Source organism: Choloepus didactylus, chromosome 1 (assembly GCF_015220235.1).
Source record: "Choloepus didactylus isolate mChoDid1 chromosome 1, mChoDid1.pri, whole genome shotgun sequence".
NCBI classification, from domain to species: domain Eukaryota; kingdom Metazoa; phylum Chordata; class Mammalia; order Pilosa; family Megalonychidae; genus Choloepus; species Choloepus didactylus.
The window spans coordinates 109,932,218-109,946,966 of record NC_051307.1 but is presented as its reverse complement, the minus strand read 5'-3'; the positions used below and the strand labels follow the sequence as shown (position 1 = coordinate 109,946,966).

At 36.6% G+C, this 14,749-nt stretch overlaps 1 protein-coding gene across 5 annotated transcripts in view; it reads left to right on the top strand.

Annotated features, from left to right (window-relative positions):
• ATP11B (ATPase phospholipid transporting 11B (putative)) overlaps nt 1-14,749 on the top strand; it is a 165,966-nt gene that overhangs the window by 83,332 nt on the left and 67,885 nt on the right. For all 5 annotated transcript variants that reach the window (XM_037839789.1, XM_037839793.1, XM_037839800.1 and 2 more), the window contains 2 exons: nt 3,414-3,564; nt 4,630-4,827. In XM_037839789.1, the coding sequence (XP_037695717.1) occupies nt 3,414-3,564; nt 4,630-4,827 (349 nt within the window). The remainder of the gene's footprint in view (nt 1-3,413; nt 3,565-4,629; nt 4,828-14,749) is intronic.

Below are 14,749 nucleotides of genomic sequence, written 5' to 3'. Positions count from 1 at the left end.
GGAAATTATCCAATCAGAGTTATCACCTGCAATTGGGTGGGTCACATTTCCATAGACACTGAACCAATAGATTCCAACCCAATCCACATCTGCCCCCACAAGAATGCATTAAATAATATGGCTTTTTCTGGGGGACATAATATATATGTACAGACCAGCACAATACCCAAAAAAATTGGAGTAAGGGACAGATAGATATGTGTACCCCAGTGTGCGTAGTAGCATTATTCACAATAGCCAAAAGATGGAAACAACCCATGTCTATCAATAGATGAATGGATAAACTAAATGTGCTATATATGTACAAAGGAATATTATTCAGTCTTAAAAGAATGATGCCACAACATTCGGATACATGTTACAACATGGATGAACCATGAAAACATTAAGCTTAAGTGAAGAAGCCGGACATAGAAGGACAAATATTGTATGATTCCACTTATGTGAAATATCTAGAATAAGCAAATTCATAGAGACAGAAAGTCTATTAGAGGTTATCAGAGGCTGGGGAGATGGGTAGAATGGGGAGTTATTGCTTAATGAGTATGGTTTGTGTTTTGAGTAATGAAAGTGTTTTGATAATAGATGGTGTTGATGGTAGCACAACATTGTAAATGTAAGTAATGCTACTGAACTGTACACTTAAAAGTGGTTAAAATGGCAAATTGTCTGTTGTATATATAGTACCACAACAAAAATGAGAGAAAGACTTATGGGCTATAACAACCAAAAAATAATAATAAATAAATAGATACTACTGTGTAATGGTAAAATGGTAGAAGACAACTAAAAGATTTCAGGAAAACAGTGCATGAATAATACGAAATCTCAATAAAGAGTAGAAGCCAAACAGAAATACTGAAGTTGAAGGCCACTGTTTTAGTTTGCTAATGCTGCTGGAATGCAAAACACCAGAGATGGATTGGCTTTTATAAAAAGGGGGTTTATTTGGCTACACAGTTACAGTCTTAAGGCCATAAAATATCCAAGGTAACACGTCAGTAATCGGATACCTTCACTGAGGATGGCCAGTGGCGTCCGGAAAACCTCTGTTAGCTGGGAAGGCACGTGGCTGGCGTCTGCTCCAAAGTTCTGATTTCAAAATGGCTTTCTCCCAGGATGTTACTCTCTAGCAAGCTTGCTCCTCTTCAAAACGTCACTCACAGCTGCACTGAGTTCCTTCTCTTTGAGTCAGCTCATTTATATGGCTGCACTGATCAAGGCCCACCCTGAATGGGTGGGGCCATGCCTGCATGGGAATATCTCTTCAGAGTCATCACCCACAGCTGGGTGGGGCACATTCCAAGCAAATCTAATCAGCACCAAAATGTCTGCCCCACAAGACTACATCAAAGATAATGGCGTTTGGGGGGCACAATACATTCAAACTGGCACAACCACCATAACTGAAATGAAAAATTTCCTAGAGGGTTTCAACAGCAGATTTAGGGTAGCAGAAGAAAAAATCAGTGAACTTGAAGACAAGACAATTGAAATGGTTCAGGCTGAGGAGCAGAATGAAAAAAAAACGTGAACAGAGCCCAAGAGAACTGTAGGACACCATCATGCATTCATTATACACATTTTGGGAGTCCCAGAAGGCGGAGAAAGAGAGAAAGGGACAGAAGGAATATTCAAAGAAATAATGGCAGAAAATTTCAACAGAAGACTTGAATATGCTCATTTAACAAGGCTAACAGACCCCAAAAACTGTAAACTTGTAGAGAATCATTCCCAGAAACATAGTAATCAAAGTATTGAAAACCAAGGACAAGGAGAGAGAACTGAAAGCTGCAAGAGGAAAGCAACACATTGTGTACAAAGGAGCCCAGTAATACTCAGTGCCAATTTCTCATCAGAAACCATGTCTCAACTCTGAAAGTCTTTTTCACAAACTGTTAATGGGCTTTGAAGCTATTGACTGATTTCTGCCTGGAAAAACTCTAGTAAAGAAATATTTATTGAATATTTCTTATGGATGTATTATTGTGCTAGGTTTTCTGAAATATGATTCTTCTCCTTTTGGAGTTTTCAATCAAGTTGGAAGTTAAAACTAATACACAATAAAAAATTAGATAATAGTAAAGTTATTTAAGTTTGAATAAGAGAAGTTGAATATAAACTAAAGTAATTAGGACTGACTTCAGGAAGAAGATGGCTTTTGAGTTAAACTTTGAAAAATAGGGATAATAATATAGGCAAAAGGAAAGTAGGTCCAATGTGCAAAACACATGAGCCAAAACAGAAAGATGAAAATAAGGCAGACATTCTGTGGGAGGATAATAAGAAGACATGATTAGTTTAGTGGAAAAGGTCAGAATTTGGAATCAGACAGATGTAGATTTGAACTTCAGATTCCCCTATTTATTAACTATGTGGCCTTGGACCAGTTATTTAATTCCTTTATACCAAGTGTTCTCCTCTGTAAAAAATGTGAGCAATACCTGATTCATCTGAGCCTGATTGGGGGAAGTAGGTGAGGTGCTCTAGGTGAAGTGCTCCACACCATGCCTAGCACATGGTAACCAAACACATTCCTTCCTTCCTTGTGCACCTCACTCCTCACCCACTCCTACTATAGTGTACAGTTTGAGTCGGAGGATACTGGATTATCAAATTGTTGCGTAGTTAAGATAAGGTTAAATTGTGTAGGGCCTCGGGGTAAAAAATGTTAGTCAAGGCATTTTTCTATCTAAGAATTTTACAAAGGCTATATTTTTCCTCAAAATTTGTGGACTGCATGGGGGTTCATTATACCATTCTGTTTATTTTGTGTATTTTTAAATTTTTTCATGACAAAAAGTTGCTTTAATTATTTCAAAAATTTTTGTTTCTTATACTTAAAATAGTAAGTTTACCTACTAGTAAAGAGAAGAGGGATTCTAACATCAATTCCTGACTTGTGTGACCCTGGGAAATTTACAAAACAATTTTTGGGTTTTAGTTTCTTCGTCAGTAAAAAAAGTATAATAATCTTTTCTTCACATGGTTTTTATAAAGATTAGATAATGGATGCGATAGAGGTTTTGTAAAAGTTTAATGTTATACAAATGTTAGTTACTTCTATCCTTATAATTAGATGCATCTTGAAAACATAAAAATCTCAGAATAATTACATATGAAAAAACAACTCACCCAAACTGTCATTTACTATAAGCATTTTGGATATTAGCATAGCTCTAATAAATAGTCAGGCTTGCAATCTGTATGTATTGGTTCTTTCGTTGCTAGTGTAATTGATTCTTTTGTTCTATGGAATGGTCATTTCTTGGGAACAAAGACTGTGTCCTTTAAAATAGCCACAGTAATACCTCATATATTTTAACATCCCAATTAATGTTTTGTATTAACTTCAAAGCAAATAAATATAACAACACATAACTAATAAATTTTATATTCTCTTTTCACTTCAGGTCAATGAATACATTTTTGATAATTTATCTAATAATCCTTATTTCTGAAGCCATCATCAGTACTATTTTGAAATATTCTTGGCAAGCTGAAGAAAAATGGGATGAACCTTGGTATAACCAAAAAACAGAACATCAGAGAAATAGTAGTAAGGTATTTTATGGTGTTCTTGATTCTGCTGTAAAGGAAATTTTATTCTTTGGCACAGTTAATGCTTTGGTAGTAAATTCTGCTAAGAGGGACCACTGTGATCTCCTGAAGCCATTGAAACTGAAGTGCGATGAAATGATATTGCAACTGAAGAGTAAACAGCATGACTTAAATAGTTACAAGAGTTCACAAAAATTTAAATCAGTCTATATTTGCATTCCATTTCAGTACTACAAGTTCATTTTTAAAATTCCATTTACTATAACTTTTCATAAACAAATGAAAGACCAAGTTTATTTTCAATTCTGTTTGTATAATTCAAGGAGTCTTTGTCAGCCTAGTGATAGTATGAAGTAATATAAAAATTATGTCATATAAATTTTTATGCTGATTAAATATAGACCTCTAAGAGAATTTAAACTTCAATTTTGGTAAGTAAATGTTTTCCAAATTTTATTTTACATTAAATTATAAATATTGTAAGACAGATTTGGATCTCAAGAGAACACAAAGCAGATAATCACAGGGCTGTATTTTCAGGATCATTCACAATTTACCTTTCACAAAATGCATGCTGGAATGTGGTGCTGCTAGGTAATTGAAGTAGGCTATTCCTGTATAATCTGTAATCAAAGTTTTCATTTCTAACAATTTTAGTCTAGGGATTATTTTATAATTTTTAAAGTTACAGTCAATTATCTGTGATTTTGAAAAGTGGGAGTAAAATGGATAAATATACTCCAGAAGTTATAATTTTGCCAAAGATTGTTTCAGTTGCACTAGGGTTTTTATTAGCTTTCAAAAAATAACAAATTAAATAATGTGAATTTAATCTTCTCTTCCTTTACTTTGATCAAGATTCTAATGCGCAATAAAATAACTAAAAGAACTGTAATGTTAAAAAGACAATTAAATTGATGAATTTTAATTCATGGGATTATTCTGCCTTAGAATATATTTGGTGGTGTTTTTAACTTGAACATGAAATTCTCTGATAATTTTTTTAATAATGCTGAAGAAATTCTCAGACATTTTTTTCTTATCAAACAATCTTTTCTTTTTTCCTAGATTCTGAGATTTATTTCAGACTTCCTTGCTTTTTTGGTACTGTACAATTTCATCATTCCAATTTCATTATATGTGACTGTTGAAATGCAGAAATTTCTTGGATCATTTTTTATTGGCTGGGATCTTGATCTCTATCATGAAGAATCAGATCAGAAAGCTCAAGTCAATACTTCAGATCTGAATGAAGAGCTTGGACAGGTGAAAATTATGCTTTGGTTTTGTTTTTCTAATTTGTTATTTTATCAAACACTATATATAGATAGACTAAAAAAGAAAATATTACAAGGCTTTGTTATACAAAACATAGCCCACCTTTTCTCCCACCTCTAATTCCTGTTTGCCATTTTTAAATCTTAACCTATTTCTTCCATTATTTACTACCATATTTCTATATACTATTATTTCTTGATTTTTCAGTTTTAGACATTATCTCCTATGTAGTATAAACTACTGTCCTCCCTCCACACATACATACACCCAGACACATACACCCTTTGTCCCCTCATATCTCCTCAATATTGTTGTATCACCAATTTGGGATTTAATAATATGTTATTGATATTTTCTTGATTGTGTTAATATTATTCACTAATCCCCTGTAATACTGTAATACTATAATTATATGTCCTTTCCTTTATATTTTGCTTCCCCTAGGTTGTTTTGTTTTTTCATTTGCTTAACTTCCTTATACCAAAAATTCACTTTCTGATACGTATGTGAAACTTTTCCCCATATGTTCAAGCTCATCAGGTATCTAGCAGCTTTTTTGTAATCATTCATCTTTCTGCTCCAATTTGGATTTCTTATTTCTGGGCCTGCTTTTCACCTGTCACCCTGAACTTCCTTTTAGCATCACCCTGGAAATTTCTTTGCCTCTCTCCTGTTTTGTATAGCCTGTTTCCTGGATCCCATGTCTTCCCACCCATGGTTTGCTCTCTCATTTTAGTGAGTCACATCTTCTAATAATTTCCTGAAAAGAGATGAGTGAGAGGAAAATATTTTGAGACTTCGCATGTCTAAAAATTCTCTTTTCATACTTGATTAATTAGCTGGATATTGCATTCCAGGTTGGAAATCATTGTTTCCTAGCTTCTAATGTTGCTACTGAGGAATCCAATGCCATTCTGATCCCTAGTTCTTTATGTGTGATCTGTTGTTTTATCTCTGGAAGCTTTTAGAATCTTTTCTTTATGTGAGGGTTCTGAAATTTAATGATGATGTACCTTGGTATGACTCCTTTTTTTTTTTTCTTTCATTGGGCAGTACAGTGAGCCCTTTTCATGCTGGAAACACGTCCTTCAATTCTATGAAATTTTCGTGTTATTGTTTCTTTGATAATAGTCTTTCTATTTTTTTTCCCTGAAACTATTATTATTTGGATATCAGTTCACCTATATTGATACTCTAATTCTCTTACTTTGAATTTCAGTGTTCATTTAATTGTTTGTTTTTATATTCTGCTTTGGGGAGAATTCCTCAACTTTATCTTTCCACCTAACTTTTTATTTATTTCTGCTGTTGTATATTTAATTTCTAAAATTCCAGTGTTCTCTAAATTGTCTTATTTTAATTGCATCATATTCCTATTTTTTAATGTAATCTATTCTCTTACCTCTCTGAGGATTATTAATGAACTAATTTGAAGTCGTCTTCTGCTTCCAGCATTTTCTTTGTTTGCTCCTCGTTCCTTTTTCAGTACAGTCATTTCTGCTATAATGCGTCATACGCATTCCTAAAAATCACTGCTCTATGCAAAAATGCTCATTTAAAAGGACTTATGGGAAAAACTGGGGTTAGGCGCATACCACAAAAGCTTTGTCAGGATTACATTACAAAGAAAACAGGAACCTAATAAAAACAGCATTTGCTGAAGGGTTAAGAAATACATAAATACTACAATAAATATGGCACTTTATCTTGAAGAAGACCTGAAGTTTGCTTGTGGATGTGGATATCAGAAGGATTGCAGTTTGTATGTTATTGTGAAGTGGTAGAATGAAGGTTATCTGAAATCACAAGGAAAGTTCTAGGACCAGATGTGGATGGGTGTGTCTCCTAACATGCATGATGAGCTGAGATAGCTGTTAGCTATTTGAGGTTTGTGCATTTCATATATTCCCATGCAGCTTTGATACAGTGTTATGAATTCACCTAGTGTTTCTCATAGACAAAATTATTCATAGCCAAACACAAAGTTCCTATCATGCTCAAATTGTTCATTTTTGTATAGATTGCATCGGAATAAACTGTGTTTTCAAAACAGTGTTATAGCAGAAGTGACTAATTCGTTCTAGGCTCTGCCTTTTGTGTAAGATGTAGTCCTCAAATGAATGCTAACTGTTGACTGTCCTTTCAAGTTTGAAAGTGAGGCACTAAAATGCTTATTAGAAGCTCTTGATTCAGTGGGCTCCTCCTTAAGGTAGTGCACTGGCTGTCCCAACTTTTTTTGGAGTATCCCCAAATGTCAATGTCTATCGGTCTTTCCTCAGTTTCCCTAGAGGGAAATATTGCAGTTAGTATTTCTGTTGCACATTGTTGTTGGAACTCAGCAGTAGAAACCTCTCTGTTTTTAGTGCATTTGCTTGACCCCTATTTTCAGCTGCCTGCAACGTCCAGATAAAACTTTCTGGTCAGCGTCCTCAGGGAACAAGCCCTCCAGCTGTTGCTCTGATGGATGAGGGACAGTCTCAACTTTGCAAGTTATAAAGGGGTTTTAGGATTCAAACTGCTCCTGATACATCTAATCCTGTTTTCAGCCCCATCATACCCCCACGTTCAGCAGTAGCTGTTTTGTGCATTTCCTATTTCTGGGAATGGCTTTATCCCATTGCTTTGGTTTCAGATTCTAAGCTGTGCTAAAGAGTTTGCCATTTATCTATTTCCTTTCCATCTTCCAAACTTTGTCAAATCTCTTCTCTCGTATTATCTCTTCTGCCATTATTTTTGTCCTTTTTTTGTTCCTTTATTCTCATTTTAGTGAGGTTTCAAGAGGAACAGAGATAATTGCATGTGCTCAACCTGCATGTTTAACCAGAAGTTCATCTATTTATTTTTAGTAGCATTAAGGAGGCTTTAATAATTTATATTAAAGATTAATTTGTGTCACATTTCTTTGTGTAAGTACATATCACCTAAAATGTATCCTGTTTTTACTGCATCCCTGAACGTATTATTTTTCAGTTGGCCTTTGACCTTTTCTATCCCAAGTCCCCTCTTCCTGCCCTTTCCTTCATGAGAGAATTATTGTTTTCTGGAACCTCACACTGGTTATGCCTGATGATATCTGCTTTGTCTTTAAGAACTTAACATGATAATTGCTTCTCCAATTTCTGATTTATCTCAGACTGCTTTTTTTTTTAATTCAGTTTTATTGAAATATATTCACATACCATACAGTCATCCATGGTATACAATCAACTGTTCACAGTACAATCACAGTTATGCATTCATCACCACAATCTATTTCTGAACATTTTCCTTACATCAGAAAGAATCGGAATAAGAATAAAAAATAAAAGCAAAAAAGAATACCCAAACCATCCCCCCATCCCACCCTATTTGTCGTTTAGTTTTTATCCCCATTTTTCTACTCATCCATCCATACACTAGATAAAGAGAGTGTGATCCACAAGGTTTTCACAATCACACTGTCGCCCCTTGGAATCTACATTATTATATAATCATCAGACTATCTTTTTACTTTTAAACTTGCAAGTATTTCATGTATTTACTGTGTCTCTTCTTTTTCTGTTTTTGGACTATTGAAAGCTAGTTTATTTCACCCTCTATTCTTTAATTTCCTTACTATTCAAGAAACAACTTTCATGAAGGTGTACAGGGACCTCTTTATCATCAAAGTTAAAAGATTAAACTTCTCAATTTTCTCATTTTTTAATTAAAGTTTATTTATTTTATTTATCTGTACCATCTAATGTTATTTCTACAGAATCCTCCTTGACTGATAGTTCTGTCTCTTTTTCTAATCATTTCTGGTGTGTTATTTCTGTTTGATTGCTGCTGTGTTTTACAGACATACCTGGTTGAATATATCCCATTCTGCTTTCCTTTATTGTGCTTCACACATAATGCATATTTTACAAATTGAAAATTGGTGGCAACCCTGCAAGCCTATCAGTGTCATTTTTCCAATAGCATGTGCTCACTTCATGTCTCTGTGTGACATTTTGTTAATTCTTGCATTATTTCAAACTTTTTCATTGCTGTTAAATCTGTTACAGTTGATCTTTGATAGGTGATCTTTGATGTTAGTATTATAATTCTTTTGGAGCACCACATACCACACCCAAATAAGGTAGCAGAACTTAATCAGTAAATGTTTTGTGTTTTCTGACTGCTCCACTGATTGACTGTTCCATCTCTACCCCTCCTCGGGCCTCCCTATATGCTGAGACACAATAACATTGAGATTAGGCCAGTTAATAACCCTACAGTAGTCTCTAAGTGTTAAAGTAAAAGGGAGAGTTGTATGCCTCTAACTTTCAATCAAAAACTAGAAATGATTAAGCTTAATGAGGAAGGCATGCCGAAAGCCAACATGGACTTGAAAGCTTGGCCTCTTGCGTCAAACAGTTCGCCAAGTTGTGAATGCAAAGGAAATGCTCTTGGAGAAAATTAAAAATACTACTCCAGTGAACACACAAATGGTAAGAAGGTGAAACAGCTTTATTGCTAATATGGAGCAAGTTTTAGTGGTCTGGAAAGATTCAACCAAGTATGTCTGTAAAATACAGCAGCCACAACATTCCCTTAAGCCAAATCTGAATCCAGAGCAAGGCCATAACTCTCTTCAATTCAAGACTGAGAAAGGTGAGGAAGCTGCAGAAGAAAAGTTTGAAGGTAGCACAGGTTGATTCTTAAGGTTTAAAGAAAGAAGCTGTCTCTATTACATAAAAGTACAAGGTGAAGCAGCAGGTGCTGATGTAGAAGCTGCAACAGGTTATCCAAAAAAATCTAACATAAGTGATGAAGGTCGCTATGCTAAATAAAAGGTATTTTTCAGTGTAGGTGAAACAGCTTTATATTGGAAGAAGATGCCATCTAGGACTTCCATAGCAAGAGAGGTCAATACCTAGCTTCAAAGGACTGGCTGGTTTTCTTGTTAGAGGCTAAATGCTGCTAGTGACTTTAAGTTGAAGCCAATGTTCATTTACCATTCTGAAAATCGTAGGGCCCTTAAAAATTATACTAAGTCAACTCTGCCTGTGCTCTATAAATGGAATAACAAAGCCTTGATGACAGCACATCTGTTTACAACATGATTTACTGAATATTCTAAGCCTAGTGTTGAGATCTATTGCTCAGAATAAAAGATTCCTATCAAAATATTACTGCTCATTGGCAGTGTACCTGATGGAAATGTACAAAGAAAAGATTAGATTGGGCGGGGCAAGATGGCAGACTGGTGAGCTGTATGTTTTAGTTACTCCTCCAGGAAAGTAGGTAGAAAACCAGGAACTGCGTGGACTGGACACCACAGAGCAATCTGACTTTGGGCATACTTCATACAACACTCATGAAAACGTGGAACTGCTGAGATCAGCGAAATCTAAGTTTTTGCGGCCAGGGGACCCGCGCCCCTCCCTGCCAGGCTCAGTCCCGGGGGAGGAGGGGCTGTCAGCTCCGGGAAGGAGAAGGGAGAACTGCAGTGGCAGCCCTTATCGGAAACTCATTCTACTGATCCAAACTCCAAACATAGATAGACTGAGACCAGACACCAGAGAATCTGAGAGCAGCCAGCCCAGCAGAGAGGAGACAGACATAGAAAAAAAACAACACGAAAAACTCCAAAATAAAAGCTGAGGATTTTTGGAGTTCTGGTGAACATAGAAAGGGGAAGGGCCCTGAGGCACATAGGCAAATCCCGAAGAAAAGCTGATCTCTCTGCCCTGTGGACCTTTCCTTAATGGCCCTGGTTGCTTTGTCTCTTAGCATTTCAATAACCCATTAGATCTCTGAGGAGGGCCCTTTTTTTTTTTTTTTTTTTTAATCCTTTTTTCTTTTTCTAAAACAATTACTCTAAGAAGCCCAATACAGAAAGCTTCAAAGACTTACTATTTGGGCAGGTCAAGTCAAGAGCAGAACTAGGAGAGCTCTGAGACAAAACGCAATAATCCAGTGGCTGAGAGAATTCACTAAACACCACAACTTCCCAAGAAAAGGGGGGTGTCCACTCACAGCCATCATCCTGGTGGACAGGAAACACTCCTGCCCATCGCCAGCCCCATAGCCCAGAACTGCCCCAGACAACCCAGTGTGACGGAAGTGCTTCAAATAACAGGCACACACCACAAAACTGGGCGTGGACATTAGCCTTCCCTGCAACCTCAGCTGATTGTCCCAGAGTTGGGAAGGTAGAGCAGTGTGAATTAACAAAGCCCCATTCAGCCATCATTTCAGCAGACTGGGAGCCTCCCTACACAGCCCAGCAGCCCAGAACTGCCCTGAGGGGACGGCACTCACCTGTGACATAGCACAGTCATCCCTCAACAGAGGACCTGGGGTGCACGGCCTGGAAGAGGGGCCCACTTGCAAGTCTCAGGAGCCATACGCCAATACCAAGGACTTGTGGGTCAGTGGCAGAGACAAACTGTGGCAGGACTGAACTGAAGGATTAGACTATTGCAGCAGCTTTAAAACTCTAGGATCACCAGGGAGATTTGATTGTTAGAGCCACCCCCCCCCTCCCTGACTGCCCAGAAACACGCCCCATATACAGGGCAGGCAACACCAACTACACACGCAAGCTTGGTACACCAATTGGACCCCACAAGACTCACTCCCCCACTCACCAAAAAGGCTAAGCAGGGGAGAACTGGCTTGTGGAGAACAGGTGGCTCGTGGACGCCACCTGCTGGTTAGTTAGAGAAAGTGTACTCCATGAAGCTGTAGATCTGATAAATTAGAGATAAGCACTTCAATTGGTCTACAAATCCTAAAAGAGCCCTATCAAGTTCAGCAAATGCCACGAGGCCAAAAACAACAGAAAATTATAAAGCATATGAAAAAACCAGACGATATGGATAACCCAAGCCCAAGCACTCAAATCAAAAGATCAGAAGAGACACAGCACCTAGAGCAGCTACTCAAAGAACTAAAGATGAACAATGAGACCATAGTACGGGAGATAAAGGAAATCAAGAAGACCCTAGAAGAGCATAAAGAAGACATTGCAAGACTAAATAAAAAAATGGATGACCTTATGGAAATTAAAGAAACTGTTGACCAAATTAAAAATATTCTGGACACTCATAGCACAAGACTAGAGGAAGTTGAACAACGAATCAGTGACCTCGAAGATGACAGAATGGAAAATGAAAGCATAAAAGAAAGAATGGGGAAAAAAATTGAAAAAATCGAAATGGACCTCAGGGATATGATAGATAATATGAAACATCCAAATATAAGACTCATTGGTGTCCCAGAAGGGGAAGAAAAGGGTAAAGGTCTAGGAAGAGTATTCAAAGAAATTGTTGGGGAAAACTTCCCAAATCTTCTAAACAACATAAATACACAAATCATAAATGCTCAGCGAACTCCAAATAGAATAAATCCAAATAAACCCACTCCGAGACATATACTGATCACACTGTCAAACACAGAAGAGAAGGAGCAAGTTCTGAAAGCAGCAAGAGAAAAGCAATTCACCACATACAAAGGAACAGCATAAGACTAAGTAGTGACTACTCAGCAGCCACCATGGAGGCAAGAAGGCAGTGGCACGATCTATTTAAAATTCTGAGTGAGAAAAATTTCCAGCCAAGAATACTTTATCCAGCAAAGCTCTCCTTCAAATTTGAGGGAGAGCTTAAATTTTTCACAGACAAACAAATGCTGAGAGAATTTGCTAACAAGAGACCTGCCCTACTGGAGATACTCAAGGGAGCCCTACAGACAGAGAAACAAAGAAAGGACAGAGAGACTTGGGGAAAGGTTCAGTACTAAAGAGATTCAGTATGGGTACAATAAAGGATATTAATAGACAGAGGGGAAAAATATGACAAACATAAACCAAAGGATAAGATGGCTGATTCAAGAAATGCCTTCACGGTTATAACGTTGAATGTAAATGGATTAAACTCCCCAATTAAAAGATATAGATTCACAGAATGGATCAAAAAAAATGAACCATCAATATGTTGCATACAAGAGACTCATCTTAGACACAGGGACACAAAGAAACTGAAAGTGAAAGGATGGAAAAAAATATTTCATGCAAGCTACAGCCAAAAGAAAGCAGGTGTAGCAATATTAATCTCAGATAAAATAGACTTCAAATGCAGGGATGTTTTGAGAGACAAAGAAGGCCACTACGTACTAATAAAAGGGGCAATTCAGCAAGAAGAAATAACAATCGTAAATGTCTATGCACCCAACCAAGGTGCCACAAAATACATGAGAGAAACACTGGCAAAACTAAAGGAAGCAATTGATGTTTCCACAATAATTGTGGGAGACTTCAACACATCACTCTCTCCTATAGATAGATCAACCAGACAGAAGACCAATAAGGAAATTGAAAACCTAAACAATCTGATAAATGAATTAGATTTAACAGACATATACAGGACATTACATCCCAAATCACCAGGATACACATACTTTTCTAGTGCTCATGGAACTTTCTCCAGAATAGATCATATGCTGGGACATAAAACAAGCCTCAATAAATTTAAAAAGATTGAAATTATTCAAAGCACATTCTCTGACCACAATGGAATACAATTAGAAGTCAATAACCATCAGAGACTTAGAAAATTCACAAATACCTGGAGGTTAAACAACACACTCCTAAACAATCAGTGGGTTAAAGAAGAAATAGCAAGAGAAATTGCTAAATATATAGAGACGAATGAAAATGAGAACACAACATACCAAAACCTATGGGATGCAGCAAAAGCAGTCCTAAGGGGGAAATTTATAGCACTAAACGCATATATTAAAAAGGAAGAAAGAGCCAAAATCAAAGAACTAATGGATCAACTGAAGAAGCTAGAAAATGAACAGCAAACCAATCCTAAACCAAATACAAGACAAGAAATAACAAGTATTAAAGCAGAAATAAATGACATAGAGAACAAAAAAACAATAGAGAGGATAAATATCACCAAAAGTTGGTTCTTTGAGAAGATCAACAAGATTGACAAGCCCCTAGCTACACTGACAAAATCAAAAAGAGAGAAGACCCATATAAACAAAATAATGAATTAAAAAGGTGACATAACTGCAGATCCTGAAGAAATTAAAAAAATTATAAGAGGATACTATGAACAACTGTATGGCAACAAACTGGATAATGTAGAGGAAATGGACAATTTCCTGGAAACATATGAACAACCTAGACTGACCAGAGAAGAAATAGAAGACCTCAACCAACCCATCACAAGCAAAGAGATCCAATCAGTCATCAAAAATCTTCCAACAAATAAATGCCCAGGGCCAGATGGCTTCACAGGGGAATTCTACCAAACTTTCCAGAAAGAACTGACACCAATCTTACTCAAACTCTTTCAAAACATTGAATAAAATGGAACACTACCTAACTCATTTTATGAAGCTAACATCAATCTAATACCAAAACCAGGCAAAGATGTTACAAAAAAGGAAAACTACCGGCCAATCTCCCTAATGAATATAGATGCAAAAATCCTCAACAAAATACTTGCAAATCGAATCCAAAGACACATTAAAAAAATCATACACCCATGACCAAGTGGGGTTTATTCCAGGCATGCAAGGATGGTTCAACATAAGAAAATCAATCAATGTATTACAACACATTAACAAGTCAAAAGGGAAAAATCAATTGATCATCTCAATAGATGCTGAAAAAGCATTTGACAAAATCCAACATCCGTTTTTGATAAAAACACTTCAAAAGGTAGGAATTGAAGGAAACTTCCTCAACATGATAAAGAGCATATATGAAAAACCCACAGCCAGCATAGTACTCAATGGTGAGAGACTGAAAGCCTTCCTTCTAAGATCAGGAACAAGACAAGGATGCCCGCTGTCACCACTGTTATTCAACATTGTGCTGGAAGTGCTAGCCAGGGCAATCCGGCAAGACAAAGAAATAAAAGGCATCCAAATTGGAAAAGAA